General features: G+C 38.8%; 1 protein-coding gene across 6 annotated transcripts; it reads right to left on the bottom strand.

Moving 5' to 3' along the window:
• Nucleotides 1-93: 93 nt before the first annotated feature.
• Nucleotides 94-15,891, bottom strand: CCDC126 (coiled-coil domain containing 126). 6 transcript variants are annotated; one of them, XM_077176094.1, is made up of 5 exons: nt 15,780-15,885; nt 15,250-15,381; nt 4,875-5,007; nt 3,853-4,257; nt 94-1,689 (listed from the first exon to the last, which is right to left on the bottom strand). In XM_077176094.1, exons 4-5 carry the CDS (start codon nt 4,088-4,090, stop codon nt 1,508-1,510), a joined length of 420 nt encoding a protein of 139 aa, XP_077032209.1. In that variant the 5' UTR covers nt 4,091-4,257; nt 4,875-5,007; nt 15,250-15,381; nt 15,780-15,885; the 3' UTR covers nt 94-1,507. The 6 variants fall into 6 exon arrangements, with proteins under 6 accessions (XP_077032209.1, XP_077032215.1, XP_077032221.1 ...); XM_077176100.1 differs by lacking the exon at nt 15,780-15,885 and adding an exon at nt 12,381-12,752 and having other exon boundaries at nt 15,250-15,636; XM_077176106.1 differs by lacking the exon at nt 15,250-15,381 and having other exon boundaries at nt 4,875-5,012; nt 15,780-15,891.
• Between the last annotated feature and the right edge of the window lie 300 nt (nt 15,892-16,191).

Raw genomic sequence — 16,191 nt, 5'->3', positions numbered from 1 at the left:
AGAGATGTACAATTATCCAATCCAGAAACTGATAGAGGACATGTAGCAAGAATGACAAGACCATTTAATTACAAACAAACAAACCCAGGAACATTTACAAGTACAATTAAAAATTTATTTTACTCTTTCGGCATTGAAGTGAGTACATGTTTACACACAATGTGACAAAAAAAAATCATCTGGATACTAAGTACTAATTAAGATTGCAATTGTATTTTCCTTTATAACCATCAAGAATATAAGCAGGGAAACAGAAGAAAGGAAAAAAACACAACTTTGCCTGTATATCACCCAGTGCCTCTGGTTTTACTCATCCCCAAAACCTCACTTACAGGACACTTTTGGCAAAAGTCCCTGAACATTCTGTCCCCCCCACACATTCAGTACAGTTTAAAAAACAGGTTCAGTGGCACTTCAATATGATTTCAGTAACATTTGAGATACAGTGCACCCAACACTGCATGCAATTCACTTTGCTGTAAGGCTGACTTAGACGTAAGGCAAACATTACCTTGGCTCTCAACTATTCCATGATTAGACACCCTTAGTACACATACCCCTGTTAAATGCAGAGATGCCTTGATTCCCTTCTTTGCTTTTCCTTCTGATCAAGAAAGCAATTCAGGGAGATGATGTGCTATACTAAACACAAACTGCAAGGCATCAAAATGTTAAAACAAACAAAAATGAATAAAAATAAACTATATTCACATATTCAAAACTTATTTCCATCACTTAAATAATTTTATCTGCAATTACAAAGTACATACACTTAAATATCTTTTAAAGAAATAATCATCTAAGATATCACAGATGATGATTTGCTTTTCATAATCTAACTGCCCTATCCCTGGCATAAAGATAAACCTGGACAGTGTTACTACCTAGAATGTTATCCTATTATAATAAATTTTCTTAAATATACAGTAACTTCTCTTTAACTATTCTGACAGATAGTGCAAATAAAGACATTCTTTGGGTCACAATTTTAAAATATTACCACCAACGCTATCCTCAATTTAATATTGTTTTAGTAAATAAGTAAGAAAATATTTTAAGTGTACACATCTTCTAACATCTGTTTAGCAACACATTTTCCTCAGTTACCTTGGCTTAATGCAGACCACAAAAAATGAATAAACTACAATATTGCTCACCTATCCAAAAGATATGTTATATTCATACTTAAATAAATATATTTAGAAATCTACCTATAAGTTTCCCATTGCTTTCCATGTATTGTTATTATCCAATGGCCTACTACATCAAATCATATCAAAATATCTTTAGAGACAACAAACATCACTTCAGAAGCACTGCTCAAAGGCAATGAAATAATGCTCTGAGAACCTAAGCACGTTAGGCCTACACAGATCCAAGCATGTTGTAGAATACAATAGTTTATGCTTGCTTTAGAGTCAACTACTGCTTTGCCCTAGCCAGAGACAAAAAGCTTATCTTAAATATTATCCATCAATGGTGCAGCAACACAAAGTGGGCCTGTTTGCTATCTGATGTTGCTTGCTGGCTTTGCACGTTTGTTTGCAGTCACTGGCACCTGGTGGTTCGTTCCATTAGTGGTGTTTGTTGCTGAGCCATTCACAACGATGTAATCAACCTTGTTTTCCAGTTTCACCAGACGTTGTAAGATGTCATCCAGAAGAACAGCAATTGTTCTCTTAAGATCAGCTGAAGATAATGGAAAAAACAAATTACAGCCTGTTATTTACTCTGTGTGGAAAAGAACTGCCATTTCAACACATTCACATCTTAAGACTTGCTATTCTCCCTAGCATACTTTTTGGAAAGGAGTGCAGATTGATTAAGAAGTAAACAGCTGCTTGAATTTTCTTTAATAACACTCCTTTGTTATTTTAGGGAAGGGAGATACCATTATAACAGGGAACTTTGAGGCAGCCAAGTGGCTATTCAAATGTATTATTTCAAATTTCATCCTGACAACAGCATTGGAATACTCAGCTATGTCATCTTTTAGCCTTGGATGCAAGAGAATATATCTAAATACTTTCCACCATAAAAAACATAGCTAATAGCTTTCCCATAAATGACAGATTTAGCCCACAGAAAAGCTGTTATTAAAAGGTATCTTACTGCTTCTTACATAAGCTATAAAGCAAGGGTTAAAAAAATCTATTTACATCTTTATTGACTGAAAAATAAGAGAAAAGATGGTAAAAAAATTCTCATGATCTGGAACAAAAAAACAGTAACATCTTTCAATAAAAAAAAAACCTATTTCTGCTGTTGCCAATCGCCATCTTCCTTCAGATTTGAAAAACATTAACAAACTTACCAGGTTTTACAAGCTGTTAAGATTCCCCTTACACATGAAGAAATCTACAAACTCTGTCTCTATCTGCTGCCCTCTAATCAGTTAACTAAGCAGAAAGATTGGGGAGAAAGATCACAGGCATCAAAGTGAAAAAACAGGAGTAAAACAGATAAAAAATTAGTAGTAAATTAAATTTCAAAAAAATAAGTACTTCCCTCTAAAATTAACTAGTTCTTATTTAGCAATGTTAACTTTGAAAAAAATTTTTAAAAAAATTGCTAAACAATTCAAGCCAGAGAGCCAGAGCAGGGTCTGCTGTCAATAACAGAGGGGGTGGGTCATGTACTTCGTAGTATCATTTTATGCTCAGCAATCTGAGGGAGGGAATTGTCAAGTTTTAATTCTGATGATCAGCAGATGGATTAAGAGATGACTTAAGTTCATATTAAACTCCAGACAAAACCACAGAAGACAAGTCTCATCTGGAAATATGCTGTAAGACTTATAGAGCAGGAGAAAGCTGCAGTACATGAGTAAAGGAACAAAGTTCTTGATGACAAAAAAAAAGATGGGAGGAGAAAACAGGGAAGAAAAGAGAAGGCAGTCTCTTACTGTGATAAAAATTAATTTTAAGAATGAAAGGATTAATGGTTTAAACACTTTTTAGTCTCCTATTCCTCTTGGGTTGTTCCTGCACTTCTTGTCATCACAGACTTTCTTCCTTCTTCCTTAGCAGCAGCAAAAAGACTTCAGACACATTTTTGCTGCTTGCACTCTTACCAAAGGCCTGCAAAGGGCATCCTACAAAAGGCAGAGCCATTTAAGCAAATCTTAAGGGGATCGAAGTTACTATACATCTTTTGAGATACTATTTTTAAAAATAAACAATTTTAGTTATCTTTTCAATATTTCAGAAGATAGTAAATACTGGCAACCTATTTACCAAGTTTGGTACAAATTCACAAGACAGGCAAATCAGAGATATGATGCACCAATTATTACAGCTCACAAGACAAGGGACGTTGTCTCTTATGGCTACTTCTAAAACAAGGAGAGATTCTGCCAAATTCATAATTGCCTTGCAGTCTCCAGACTGCAGACTCAACTAGTATCTTGCTTTTTCATTGCTTTTTTAAGGAGAAGAAAATCCAAGAAATAAAAGCAGGAAGTTAGCAATGAGGTACTAGAAGAATCTTGAATGTTGAAGTGACTTAATATAAAACTTTGTCCCTTTTATCAAGCACCTGCTTATTCCTCAATAGCTGAAGATTCAGAAAAAGTCAAATGTGCTGTTACTTCTGTAAGTAACTGTAGTCGTGTACCAGAAGAGATCTAAAAAATATCCTGGAAAGCAAAACTTTCATGTATTAAGCTTGATTTTGCAACTCATCTTAATCTTCAACTTTGTTGAATAAACTAAAATCAAATCAGTTAATACAGAGAGGTTTTTTTCCTGCTGAAGAGCATATAAATTCTCTTTTTTTTTTTAAGTAGTATAACTTTACAGTTTTCAGAAAAAGAATATATTCAAGTAACTAGTATGGCTTTTTTCCTCTTACCATATCCTGACATAGAGGCTCCACCACCACCATTCATCAGGTTTTTATTTTCTTCTGCCAGTGCTTTGACATATCTTTTACTGAGATCTAGTATCTGTCCACGCAACTCAGCACTGCTTTGGCGTCTTGGATACTGAAAAGTGTAGCGCAGCAACATCAAACCCCAGATGATTCCAAAGACTAGTAAAAACATACTCAGTTTCTGGGACATATTTTTTCTTGAAAATGTTAGAAACATTTCTGATGAAGGCCACAGGCGCGTCCTAATTTCATGAAAAGTAACTGAATTTGGCTTTGTCTAAATTACATTACATATTAAACAAAAATAATATTTCTATGAAATGAAAGATCTTCTGGCTGGATCATCTTGAATATATCTTCTCATGTTTTAGCTGGTCTTGATTCCTGAAATTTGTAAAGTACCACTTGGTTATTCAAAACTGCTACAGTTGTTGAGATCAAGAACAAATATCAGCTTCAAAATATGGTATTATTGCATCATCTAGCAAACAAGTTTTTTTATCTGCTTAGAGGTTCAGTTATATTTCCTTCTCACCTGTTATTTACAGGGTTTCCTCTTCCTATTTTTACCGATTTTTATCCTCCAAAAATCAAAACTTCTGTGCTTCCACAAAGCACCACAAGTATTTTAAATATTGTAATTTAAACTGAAATTAAACTCAAATGCATTTGAAAAAAGATGCAGTATCTAGAAGAGACCTGTATAACATTTCTGTACAATACTGTTTGAGTTATACACATACATCTAGACACAAGATCTTGTGAAATGATTCACTTGATTCTTGTTCTTCACTTTCAAGTACAGCACAAGTGTGAACAGACAACATATGGAATGATGTTTTTTGGTTGGTTAGCTAGTTCAAAGCTTCCTCTCCTGGCTCTGTATACCATTAAGATTTTTTATTTGTTGTGGTGTCTTATTATTAAATAAAGAGATAAAACCAAAACAAATTGGCACATTGCACTTCAGCATTTTACTTCAACTTAAAAACATGTCTTACCATAGTACCCAATTCTGATCCTTCAATAGATGAAGGCTTCAGGAAGAAAGCAAATGGTAGGAAAGCTTCATCAGTTAAATAACAAATGTTCAGACAGTTTGAAGCAGTTTGAGCCACACATCTTCAGGGATATCTGTACTGGGAGAAAAAAAAAGATTTAAACAAAAAGTGAAGATATCTTCATTTACTTTACCAATCAAAGGCTTCAAGCTACATGCTTTTAAAACAGAACTACATTTTCAAACCTAACTTCAAGGAATTGTTAGGGAAGAACATAGAATTACTCTCCATTTTATTACGAATGCATGCACTTGAATGCCCAGTAACTGACTTAAAAATACTTTTAAAAGAAAGCTTGGTAAGAATCTCACTGAGCATCTCCATCTTCTTGTGTTATAAGACAGTAACAACAGATGTTCCAGATTCATTGCATATGTACATGCACAGGGCATCATCCTCTTGCTAATTTTTACGCCTCAAACAGATCCCACATTTTTAGACCCTTTCCATGTGCATACCTCATATTTCTCATCTTTCATCCATCTCTGACACTACTCCAATTATTCAATACTTTCTTAAAAGAGGATTTCTATTATTTAACATCATCCAGATAAAGCTACTCATTTTACACAATAGTTACATTTTTCCTCACTATTCCCAGTTCTTCCCCATGTACTACCTGACACAAGTACTTTCTGGACTGAAATTACACATGTAATAGAGTTCCTCACCAGACTTTCTATAGTGGCACTTACACCTCGGTTTGTATTAGAATATTGAGACCAAGTTTCTTGTGCTGCTGAGCTCTCATCCAACCCTACCTCTGCCTCCATGGCACTTTTCATCCCCTGCACTGACCAGTTCCATCGCCCCTGTGCCAACACAAGTGGCACTGCCAGCAGGGCCTCAGCGCTGCTTGTCCCTACCCTTCACTCTTCACATAATCCTCTCAGCAGGCCAGCCAGCATGCCTGATTCAAGTGGCAAAATTTTCAAGTGCTCTAAAATCAACATGCATATCTAAATTATTCTGAAAATGATTAACCCAAGGCAGAGGCGACATTGGGACTTGGACAACAAAGCTGCTGTAAAGTAACAACCAGTTGTGTGTGAAATGCCATATGGCAGCCACTGCCAGTACATAAACTGACTGCTGGGTGCACCAGTGCAAGTGGCAACCCCAAGTCACTGAATGAGGAACAGCTGACCCTCCACTGTGGGGTCTGACTGTGCATAAGGACAGACAGCCAACATGCAGTAATTTGAACTCTCACTGTGTGGTATTTTCAGGGTCCCCTGTCGTGGGGAGGAAAGACGAATCTGACTCCATGTTCTTAGAAGGCTTATTTATTATGTTACTATATTATATTAAAGACTACTATACTAAAACTATACTAAAGAATAGAGAAAGGATATATATACAGAAGGCTTAACAAGATACTAACTAAAAACTCATGACTGCTTCCAGAATCCCAACACAGATGGTGATTGGTCATTAAGTAAAAACAATTCACATGTTGTATAAACAATCTCCAACCACATTCCAAAGCAGCTAAACAGGGAGAAGCAAATGAGATACTATTCTTTTCCTTTTTCTCTGAGGTTTCTCAGCTTCCCAGGAGAAGAAATCCTGGTGAAGGGATTTTTCAGAAAATATGACAATGACACCACTGTAAATGCAGTGGGACATACTTTGTTCAAGGAATGTCCTTAATCCCCCTAAAACTGGTTTTAAGATACTAATTTGTCTTAAGTACATAAAATAAGGGGGAAAATAATAAAAATTTACATTCCATAGCATGAATATCTGGAACTGTGTGGCTTAAGATTTCCTGAAACAGATCTTCCCTAACATGCACTAACCAAAATTTCTTTTCCCTAGCTCTTTGCCAAATCCATGGCTCTGCACTCAGACTTTAATTAATAACTGCACCCACATCATTATGTATCTATATAATCTCTGAACAGTATGAAAAATTATGGAAAACATTATGAGGTCGAGGAGAAGAGTCTTCATGTGATGGCTCAGAAGACCAAACAGTATCTCTCAAGAAGACACCATAAGTTTCAAACCCCATTCCCAACAGTCTCTACTACTTCTATTAAAAAAAAAAAAAATAACAAAACAAACAAAAAAAAGAAACAGTGAAAAGAACAGATAGCTCTTGCAAAACGTAAATTGAGTTCACCTCTCCACAGATCTCCAGCCATATCTCATCCTGAAGCATTTAGACAGTATCACTACAGTCCTTTGGAGTAGAAATAACTCTGCCATCACACTGTAAATAAGACCACAAGCCAGGATAAGCGGTCTAGCCAAGAGGAACAGATTGAATAAACTCCTGCCAAGCAGCAGCAGGAATTGCAGACTGGGCCATCGCCATGCATATCTGATTCACAGTGCACACGCTGACTACCGAAACTAATGGAAATTAAGGACTTCACCTGCTGGGAAATTGCATAACAGTCATATACTGACACGAGGCAAAGGAACTCTGAGCAAGGTTTACCAAAATGAAGGGGACTATTTGTACTTGCCACTTTTCCTACACATTTTTTAAAGGCCATTCCCTCTTCATGAATTGCAGTGTAATCTCAAAGTTCTGGAGATCTGGTCTCCTCTTTCCCCCTGAAGTGCACGCACTTGTAGTGACTCATAAGACACTCCCTGCAACACTCTTGGGGTTAAAAAAAAATAAATTAAAAAAGTAAGCTTATGCCCAAATGATTTGGAAGTAGGAAAAAAAAGAGTATCAGAGCACATATTAAGAAGGAAAAAGCACATTAAGATGGATGGGCTGGGATATTCTTGTACCTCTTGTTGCCCTGAAGGGTCAGCACTTCTCTACAAGAATATTATAGTTTCAACAAAACTTGGGCTCAGAATGGACCTCTGTTTTCAGTAATTTAGAGGTAGTATTACAAAAGATAACAGCACACATGATAGAAAGTAAGTGTACTTTGTGATCTTTATTCTCCCTTATTCTCTCAAAGCACAAAATATGCTGAGTTGGAAATCCTCCCTGAGCAGGAAAAAAAGGAAGCTGAGACTTCCTTTTTCACACTGATTTATCCTGGTTAGAAATGCTGGCATACCACTCTTCCAACCACAGCTGAGGGACTTTTGTGGCAAAGGCAAAGCACTGCAGAGAGCAACGGGAAAAAGGATGCATGAGAGCCACACTTTGCTGCAATTCCTACCATTTCTAATCACAGAGACCGAGACAAAAGGCAGACAACCATGAAGATGAAGCAGTACAACCAGAACAAAATTTGAAAATCTGAGGAGGGAAAGAAAAGAAACAAAATCCCAAAACAAAACAGACCCAAATCAAATAAAACCCCTGAGTTAACTGCAGGCAAAATGGAAATCCTAGAATCCATGAAGAAAAGAATGTCTTCCAGATAATCCTTTCCATTAGCAGCCTAAAGTAACTGATTCAAGTGCCAGTTTCCCAAAGTACTTTAATCAGCATAGCACTTTAAATCAGCATGCATATATTAATTATTCTGAAAGTTGCAAGCCCAAACCAGGAGCAACATTAGAACTTGGAGCTACAACCAATTCCTGAATGAGGATCTGACACTAGGTCTGCCTTTCACAGACATATAAACAGCTTGGCTTTCTTCACTCTTGATTGTCTAAGAAAAGTACTGCCAAAAACCTACCAATGTGGATACAACTTTATCCAGTGGTACCACAACACTGACATTCATCTGGCAACAAAACAATGAATTAGGCACTCATCCACTCCAACATAAAATCATGTCTCTATCCTGTATACCTGTATTTCAAAATCAGTCATATATAAATTATATTATTGACTGCACAAAACAAAAGGAGCAAAGATAAAAAAAGAGCTCCAGAAAATGCATTATATGTTCCATAATACAGCAAAGTTATACTTAACTACTACTTAACTAGCATCAGACTCCAGTTTGAATGCTGACCCTTCTCCATGGAAACTAGCCCATACTTACAAAACATCCTTCTTAAACTTGTTGCGAAGTCTTCCTCTTTCCCAGAAAACCCAGAAAAATTCATTCCCAGAAAAACCAAGAGATTATATTAACATACAACACAAAAATTAAACAGTCTATAATGCAAAGGAATGCCTTGTACATGCTCTGAAACAACCTCAGGTTATCAGGAAAACAAGGCATACCTAAATCCTTAAAAGCTTATGTCACCTTACAGCACTGCCACTTCTGCCAGTCCATCGGCCCATGAAAGACTGGCACATATTCATCAGCATTTTTCTAGCCTGCCCAAGAGACTCCAGCCTTCCTAAACCACTAGAAATGATTGCAGGGCAAATTTAAACCTATCCTGCAGAGATGATTTGTGTACCTTCTAGTTTTGAAAAATGTACAGGACAGATGATGGTAATTATTTGTAAGAGGAAAAAGAAAGCAGCAGGTCCATCAGGTATTTTTGGTTGTTATTAATAAGCAGTTTGTAGATGCAAAGAATACAGAAAACCAAAGGCTGAGAGAAACCCACTTGATTCAAAGATGAAAAAATACTTTTAAGAATAACGCCAAGAAAAATGCAATGAAAATAATATCGTTAAGATACAGTCCAATAAAGTCACCTCTTTGGTCATATATTTTGCAAGACAGAACCTCAAATACTAAGGCAGTAGTTCCTCAGTGATACTCTAGAGACCTAGTCTCTAATGCACTCATATATTAGGAAGGTGGGTCTGATAAGTGGGAATTTTATTCCATCTATTACTTACTACCACAATATTTATCAGTTCCTCACTTTCAAACTATGATAAACAACAACATGACACTGTGCATTCAAGAGCAGGCCTGGTTTTGCAACCAGATAAACTGCATAAAAATAAGTGATAAGAGCTTAAAAAAAAAGCCATACACAGTCCTTGAGGCATACATCCAATTAAAGAGTAAGTGGAAAAAATCTTGCAATAGAGCAGACAGCAGATAGAAATCAGGACAGTAAAAATAAAAGCTGACATTAATAACAACTATAAAATAATTATACAGTACAAAATTGGAATTTATTACCGTCTCAGTGGATGTACAAAACGTTTATGAAATTGTTAACAATTTTAAATTACCATAGTAAAATTACATCTGTACAAGAAATTACTATTAAATTCATGGCAACAAACATCCCTCAGTACAGAGAGGGTACTGTATCAGTAAACAAAAAACTGCCTCTAAATATGCAGAGTGATACCTCATTGCAATAGCCAACAAACATTTCAGGAAGACAAGAATCACTGGGTATTACAGAATACCAGGAAAAAAATTTCCACAGTAGCATCAAACTCCATTCTATTATTTTCCCCTTTTTTGCATCTATTTACAGAGTGCACCTTTGGGCCCATTTATCTCTGTGACCTCCAAAGTATTTTATTTTCTAATTTTCCAACAGAAAACTTTGAGCATCACTCAGCTGACAGGAATCAATTGTGCTGACCATTCTGAGAGCAGACAGGCTGGTTCTATGTTATTTGGAAAACCCTCAGTCATTTCTGTGAAGCAATGCAAATGGGAAGTCTAAAGAATGACTGACATACAGTGGAACAGTACAGAAAATACACAATTAATTGTAAAAGACTGAGACAATGAAATAAGCCCCTAGAAGCCCAGGAGCTCACATGCTGAGACTTTTTGGAATGCCAAAAATGATGTTTGTATTCTGGTAATCTGCAGTCTTAGATGGTTGTTGCTTTGGCAGCAGATGAAAAATCTACGTGAGGTGCAGCTGGCAAAGAGGTGCCCAGAGAAGTGAAGTGTTTACACAGAGCTCTGATTACAACTGGTGTGTAAGGAAGAACCACATTCCTCATATTTTCATGAGTACAGGAGCTCTCGAGAAGAGGCCAGTGAGACTACTGTCCTGTACTGGCACACCCATACTGGTGACTGTCCTTTGGTTCCCAGGTTCATTAATCAGGTTCACTCAGACAGCTGCACAGTGCCATAAAAGAGCAGGATATTCCACTTGGAACCAACCATTAACAGCAATGCCAGTTCCCAGACAAGTGAAACCACATTTAGCTGTCTTTTGATAAAATTTACTCTCCACACTTCAAGTATTCCTATTATTGCTGCTGTAAAATTTGGTCAACAGAAAAATATCACAGCAGAGAGGGAAATGAGGATCTGTACTGACAAAACATCAGCAGTGCCTGACATAACACAGCCCACCAAAACTGATGAAACTCAAGGGTTTTTCCAGACTGCATCACAGATGAGTAGATAGAAGCAACCATTTATATTAATTGCTGCTAGACACACGTGAAAATATCAATACTATAAAACATGCTGCTATCTTAAGGACAGGTAAGAAGGCATAGTTCTGAGCAAAAAAAGGCTGCCCTATCGCTATGAAGGCTGCTGGGCTGTAGGTTTTAGCAGTTCTATACCACATTCAGAGCATGCTGCCAAAGGAGTCTGCCTTGGTGTCTTTTCCAGGACATCTATCTTTATAGCTTCTCCTACAGCATGTGTTCTTCCATTCCCTGCTTCTACATGCCCAAGACTTGCAAGTACCTTGGCACACTAAAAAAAAAAAACAAAACCAAAAACCCAAAACAAAAAAAAACCCTTTTGCCTTATTGCTAGCTGCCTCTTAGAGAACATCTTTAATGGATATTCCAAGTGAAAGAAACATGAAGTTTAAGGGAATAGCAAAAATGGGTAACTACCAAAAATACCTACTCTTCTACAAAGAAAGAAGAAAAATCTTGTGTGTTCCTAACAGTTCCTGTCTCTCAACACAGCCAAAGGAAATATGGGCCAACAAAAGTCACAGCTCATCAAGCAGACACAGTGCTGCTGCTGACGAGCTGCTGGGACTACCTTAAACACATCTTACACCAGGAAAGGTTTTACCTCCTACAGGCTTCTAAGAACAGCACCAATCTGTCTCATAGATGAACTTTAAGTTGAGAGCACAAACATACTGCTTTCGACTTGAAAACCCACACAGCAAGCTTACATGGTTCTGGTATAAAATTATCTGAGAGCCCAAACATAAGACCACCTTTTGTCAGTATTTTAGAAATACTGGAAAGCTGTTTCTATTTAAATGTATGCATTCCTATTTTAATTGCTTTTGTTTCACACTTTCTACCAATAATTATTTTCATTTTGCATTGTGTCTAAGAAGTCTTTTAAAGTACCTTAAAGTATCTTTTTTTTTCAACACCTTCCCCCTTTATTTTGCCTAATACTGCAACTGAATGCTTCTAAAATAAACCAACCATTTAAAAACAGAAATTCTTTGTTCCTTGCCTGTGGGCAGTCAGCCAACATTCAAGATTTTGAGAGGGGAAATGGCTTGGCAAGAAAATTAAAGCAAGCAGATATCAATAGGGACAGTACATCAATAGGGACAGTATGCTACACTTGCTGAACTTGCCCTCCTCCCACTGGGCCCATCTGGGCCCCAAAACATTTCTACATCTCTGTATCAGATTTTTAAAAATAATAATAGTGAAAAAAAAATTTAAAAAAAAAATCTCACCTTAATTTTCCCTGGCATACTTTTCTCTATTTTCTCTTCATGTTTTTCTGCCACCATTCAGGTCACTGTAGGACCCTTGCTCCTTGAGAAGAGTCACTTATGACAGAGCACAAGGCACTTCCTTGGCTTCTCTCTTCCCAGTAACACTGCCACGATTTATTAATTGCAGGCTACGACAAGTACCCCATAGTACTCCCTTGTGGAATTTCACAGCTGTCCTTGTATCACTCTTTCCAAAGCCTCCGAGACTCCAAAACTTCCTCCTGAGATGTTTAGCTAATTTTGACTAGTTTTACAGAGGCCCAAGCCTACAAGATGATGCATGTACGTTGCTGGTAAGAGAGGGATTTTCACTGAACATTTTAAAGAGACCTGAAAGGAAGGCAGGTGTCATTAAAAAAAAGCAAAGAGGGGAGGGGGGAGACAGCTAACAAAGTGACAGCTGCAGTGGGGGAGAGATTGCCACTGCTCACACATGCACACACAGGGCACCACACAAACACTATTCCTGTAGAACGGCAACAAAAAAAGCACTTGTTCCACTGGGGAGAATTTAACTTGCCTGATTTTCTTTCAAGGAACCTGTGCAATTCAAACTGCCTATGAATTTGTCCACCAAAATTATGTTTCTATGACAAAGCTGCAATACAGACAAGGTTTTGGATTCATGCTCCTTCCCAGAAGACTGACCCAGGTGAATATTTCAGAAAAATAACACTGGAGGAAATATTAAAGACAAGTGATTTCTTCTATATCTTTTCTTCTACAATCTTACTTCTGGATTGACTTGCAGCTCAATGTAGCATAGCAATGAATTGTGACAGACATTAGTTAACAGTAACACCTCAGTGGTGTGCACTGCAAAATACTTTATTCTTAACATTAAGGTACCTAGAAATTTAACTGGATTATTTATAGCATGGTAGCCTCCTATTTCTTTAGTATTACTGAAGAAACCAATTTCTGGGAATAAGTTTTACATTCCCTTGTCTATGCCTCTAGTTCAGGCCCTATTTCACATGGGCAAAGTACCCATTCAGTTCTGAGCAATCCAAAATTAATCTTCTAAATTACATACCCAAATGCTAATATACCTATTTTCTGTAAAGTTCATAAAGTTTTTTTAGTAAACCATAGAAGAAAATATAAGAGGCTGTTATTAATAATGTTCAGTAGAGAAAACTCAGCTCATAAAATGGCACAAATTATAAATCACAGGTGAAAGAGGTTGCTAATAAACAAATAGCATGTGAAGTACATTTTATCAGTAAACTTGTACCAGGAAAAACAGATTCATTTGAGTGACTGAGCCTCACAGATTTTTGACAGCTACTGGAAAATGGCTATTTTTTACACTTACTAGTCTTCAGATACGTTGACTACACAGCTGACAATTTTAGCTGACAGCATGCATTTATCCTACTTACAGTTTAGGCAAGATACAAGAACTACTCCCCTTTACTATTCTCAGAAAAGGTACAAGTGATCATGAACTCCAGGGGAAATATCTTACTTTTAGCAGCTAAATGACATCCAGTCCCCCAGGATACATCACAATTTGTGATTAGCTGATACCAATGCCTCCTTCAAGGAGGTAACAGCCAAAAGGAGTCTCTAAAAGCAGATACTACAAAAGCTTTAAAAAGAAAAAGCTGTGGGGGGCGAAGAGGAGGAGGAGGAAAGGAAGTACCTTTATTTCCAACTGTAAAAATCTTTAGGAAAAGGACCAAAGGAATTCCAGCATAATTGCTTAATACTCTGGAGCTCTCAAGTACCTATTAAACAGCTACAGATTTTAACACCTAAAATACCAAAAAGAGCTCAGAATAACTTAGGCTTTATACACATGGGTATCTGCAGTCAAAACAGGAACAAAGATAACAATAAATTTCTACATTTGGTCTAAAACTGCAATCACACTGCTTGTAGCACTACTCTACTCACAGTCTAATATCATCTTCATATTGTCTCCTTTCTATGATAGTCTCATAAGAGTAAAGCAGGGATTCATTACATTTATTCCAAAATTAATACTATGTTACAGTCAGGACAAAACACATGCACACAAGGATGTACATCATGTTCACATTCTCAGGGCTCTCTTAAAATAAAAAGTTGCAATTCTTACAAAGATCACTTTTCACAGTGAAAAAACACATCCATCTGCCCCCAGTTCACCCACTTGGGGAAGTACAAAAAAAGCCCCCAAAACAGCAACCAAAAAGAACTAGTTAACCCAATCTGAACTGTTCTAAGGAAACCCCACATCATGTCATCGCATAAACAGAAATTATCTATGCTTGTTTTGTGGCACACAAACACAGAAATTACACTGCACTCTAGTTGTCAGTATCTTTTAGATGACAAGAGACATGAAAGAAAATTTACAGGATGCTACCATGTTAGGTTAGGGAACCGAAAAGAGAGTTTATTAATAATGAATGATGAACAGAGCTACCGAAATAAGGTAGAGATAATAGTACGTTATACATGTTTACCAAAATCGAAGGTAAGTGCAGTCAAAACATCATCAGATATTACAAATAAAACCAATTTTCTTATATTGTAAGAAGGAAGCACTGTTCTGCAACTCTTACCGTCAAAAAATTCCATATATTATAACCTCCTAAAACTGAATGTTTCAAATTTTGCAGCCTTCATTCAGTATTACTTTTTCCTATTTCTTCAATATTACCAACGAGAGCAATTTCAGTGGAATATTTACCCGTTTGTTTTGGGGTTTTTTACGCAGACTTGCTAGTGCCGGAAGATCACTTAACCTGACATTGGAAAGGATCCTGCCTTTGCCTGAATATGACTTTTTTCTTCCTTCCCGTGAGTTCCATCACATCACTCTAACATGCTTTACCTCTCTGGAAGTTATGTCCTTAGAGCAGAAGGCATCGATCTTGCAGAGTCACTGCAGCCACAGCTTAAGCCTGAAGACCGCTGCTAAGGGCGGCGAAGGAAACCAGCAAACCCTCGTGTGCTCCGCCGCTTCCTGCCCACCCAAGGACACTGCATCACAGCCCTGGGACACGGAGCGCCCAGGCACAGCTCACCGCCCCGAGAGCCGCGCAGGAAGCCCGAAGGAAGCCGAGCCCGTCCCGCAGCTCCCGAAGGAGGGGCGGACCGAGGCGGCCGCTCAGGCGCGGTGCGCACCCGCGAGTGCGGGAGAGCCGCAGCCGCCCTGCGCCATCCCGGTCCCGCCCGAGCCTGCGGCCACCCCCAGCCCTTCCCCCGGGAAAACACAAAACACACACGGGCGGGTGGGCCTCCCCCACACACAGTCCCGCCGCCCCGGCCCTGTGCGCGGCTCTTCTGGGGCTCTGCCGGGGCCGGGGCGCCCCCTCCGCGCCACCCCCCGCGCAGCGCCCCCCGCCGGCCGCCCCGCGCTACCTCCGCTCGCTGCCTCCGCCTCAGCCACCTCCTCCCGGCCCGCGCCCGCGCGCCGCTTCCGCCCGCGCCGCGCGCCCCAAGCCCCGCCCCCGCCGCAGCACGCGCTCCCCCTCCCGCCCGGCACTGCGGGCGCCCCCCAGCGGTGGGAGGGAGCGGCGGCAGAGGCGTGAGGGGGCGGGCTCCGCGCCCCGCGGCTCTACGGGGAGTTTGTCCTCGTCCGTGCCCCGGGCTGCGGAACGGGGGCTGGGCATGTTTAGTGTGGAGAAAACTGAGAGGGGGCTCATCAGTGCTTTTAAATATCTCAACTGTTGGCGAGTTATTGGCCAGGAGGGTGGTGCCCCGCGACACGACGGCGAGCAAAGGCCGTGAACTAAAACAAGTTCCGCCTCAACATGAGGGTGGTAAAGCACTG

This window comes from Agelaius phoeniceus, chromosome 1 (genome assembly GCF_051311805.1).
Source record: "Agelaius phoeniceus isolate bAgePho1 chromosome 1, bAgePho1.hap1, whole genome shotgun sequence".
NCBI classification, from domain to species: Eukaryota; Metazoa; Chordata; class Aves; order Passeriformes; family Icteridae; genus Agelaius; species Agelaius phoeniceus.
Note: the sequence above shows the minus strand (reverse complement) of the source record. Positions and strands in the feature narration are given on the sequence as shown.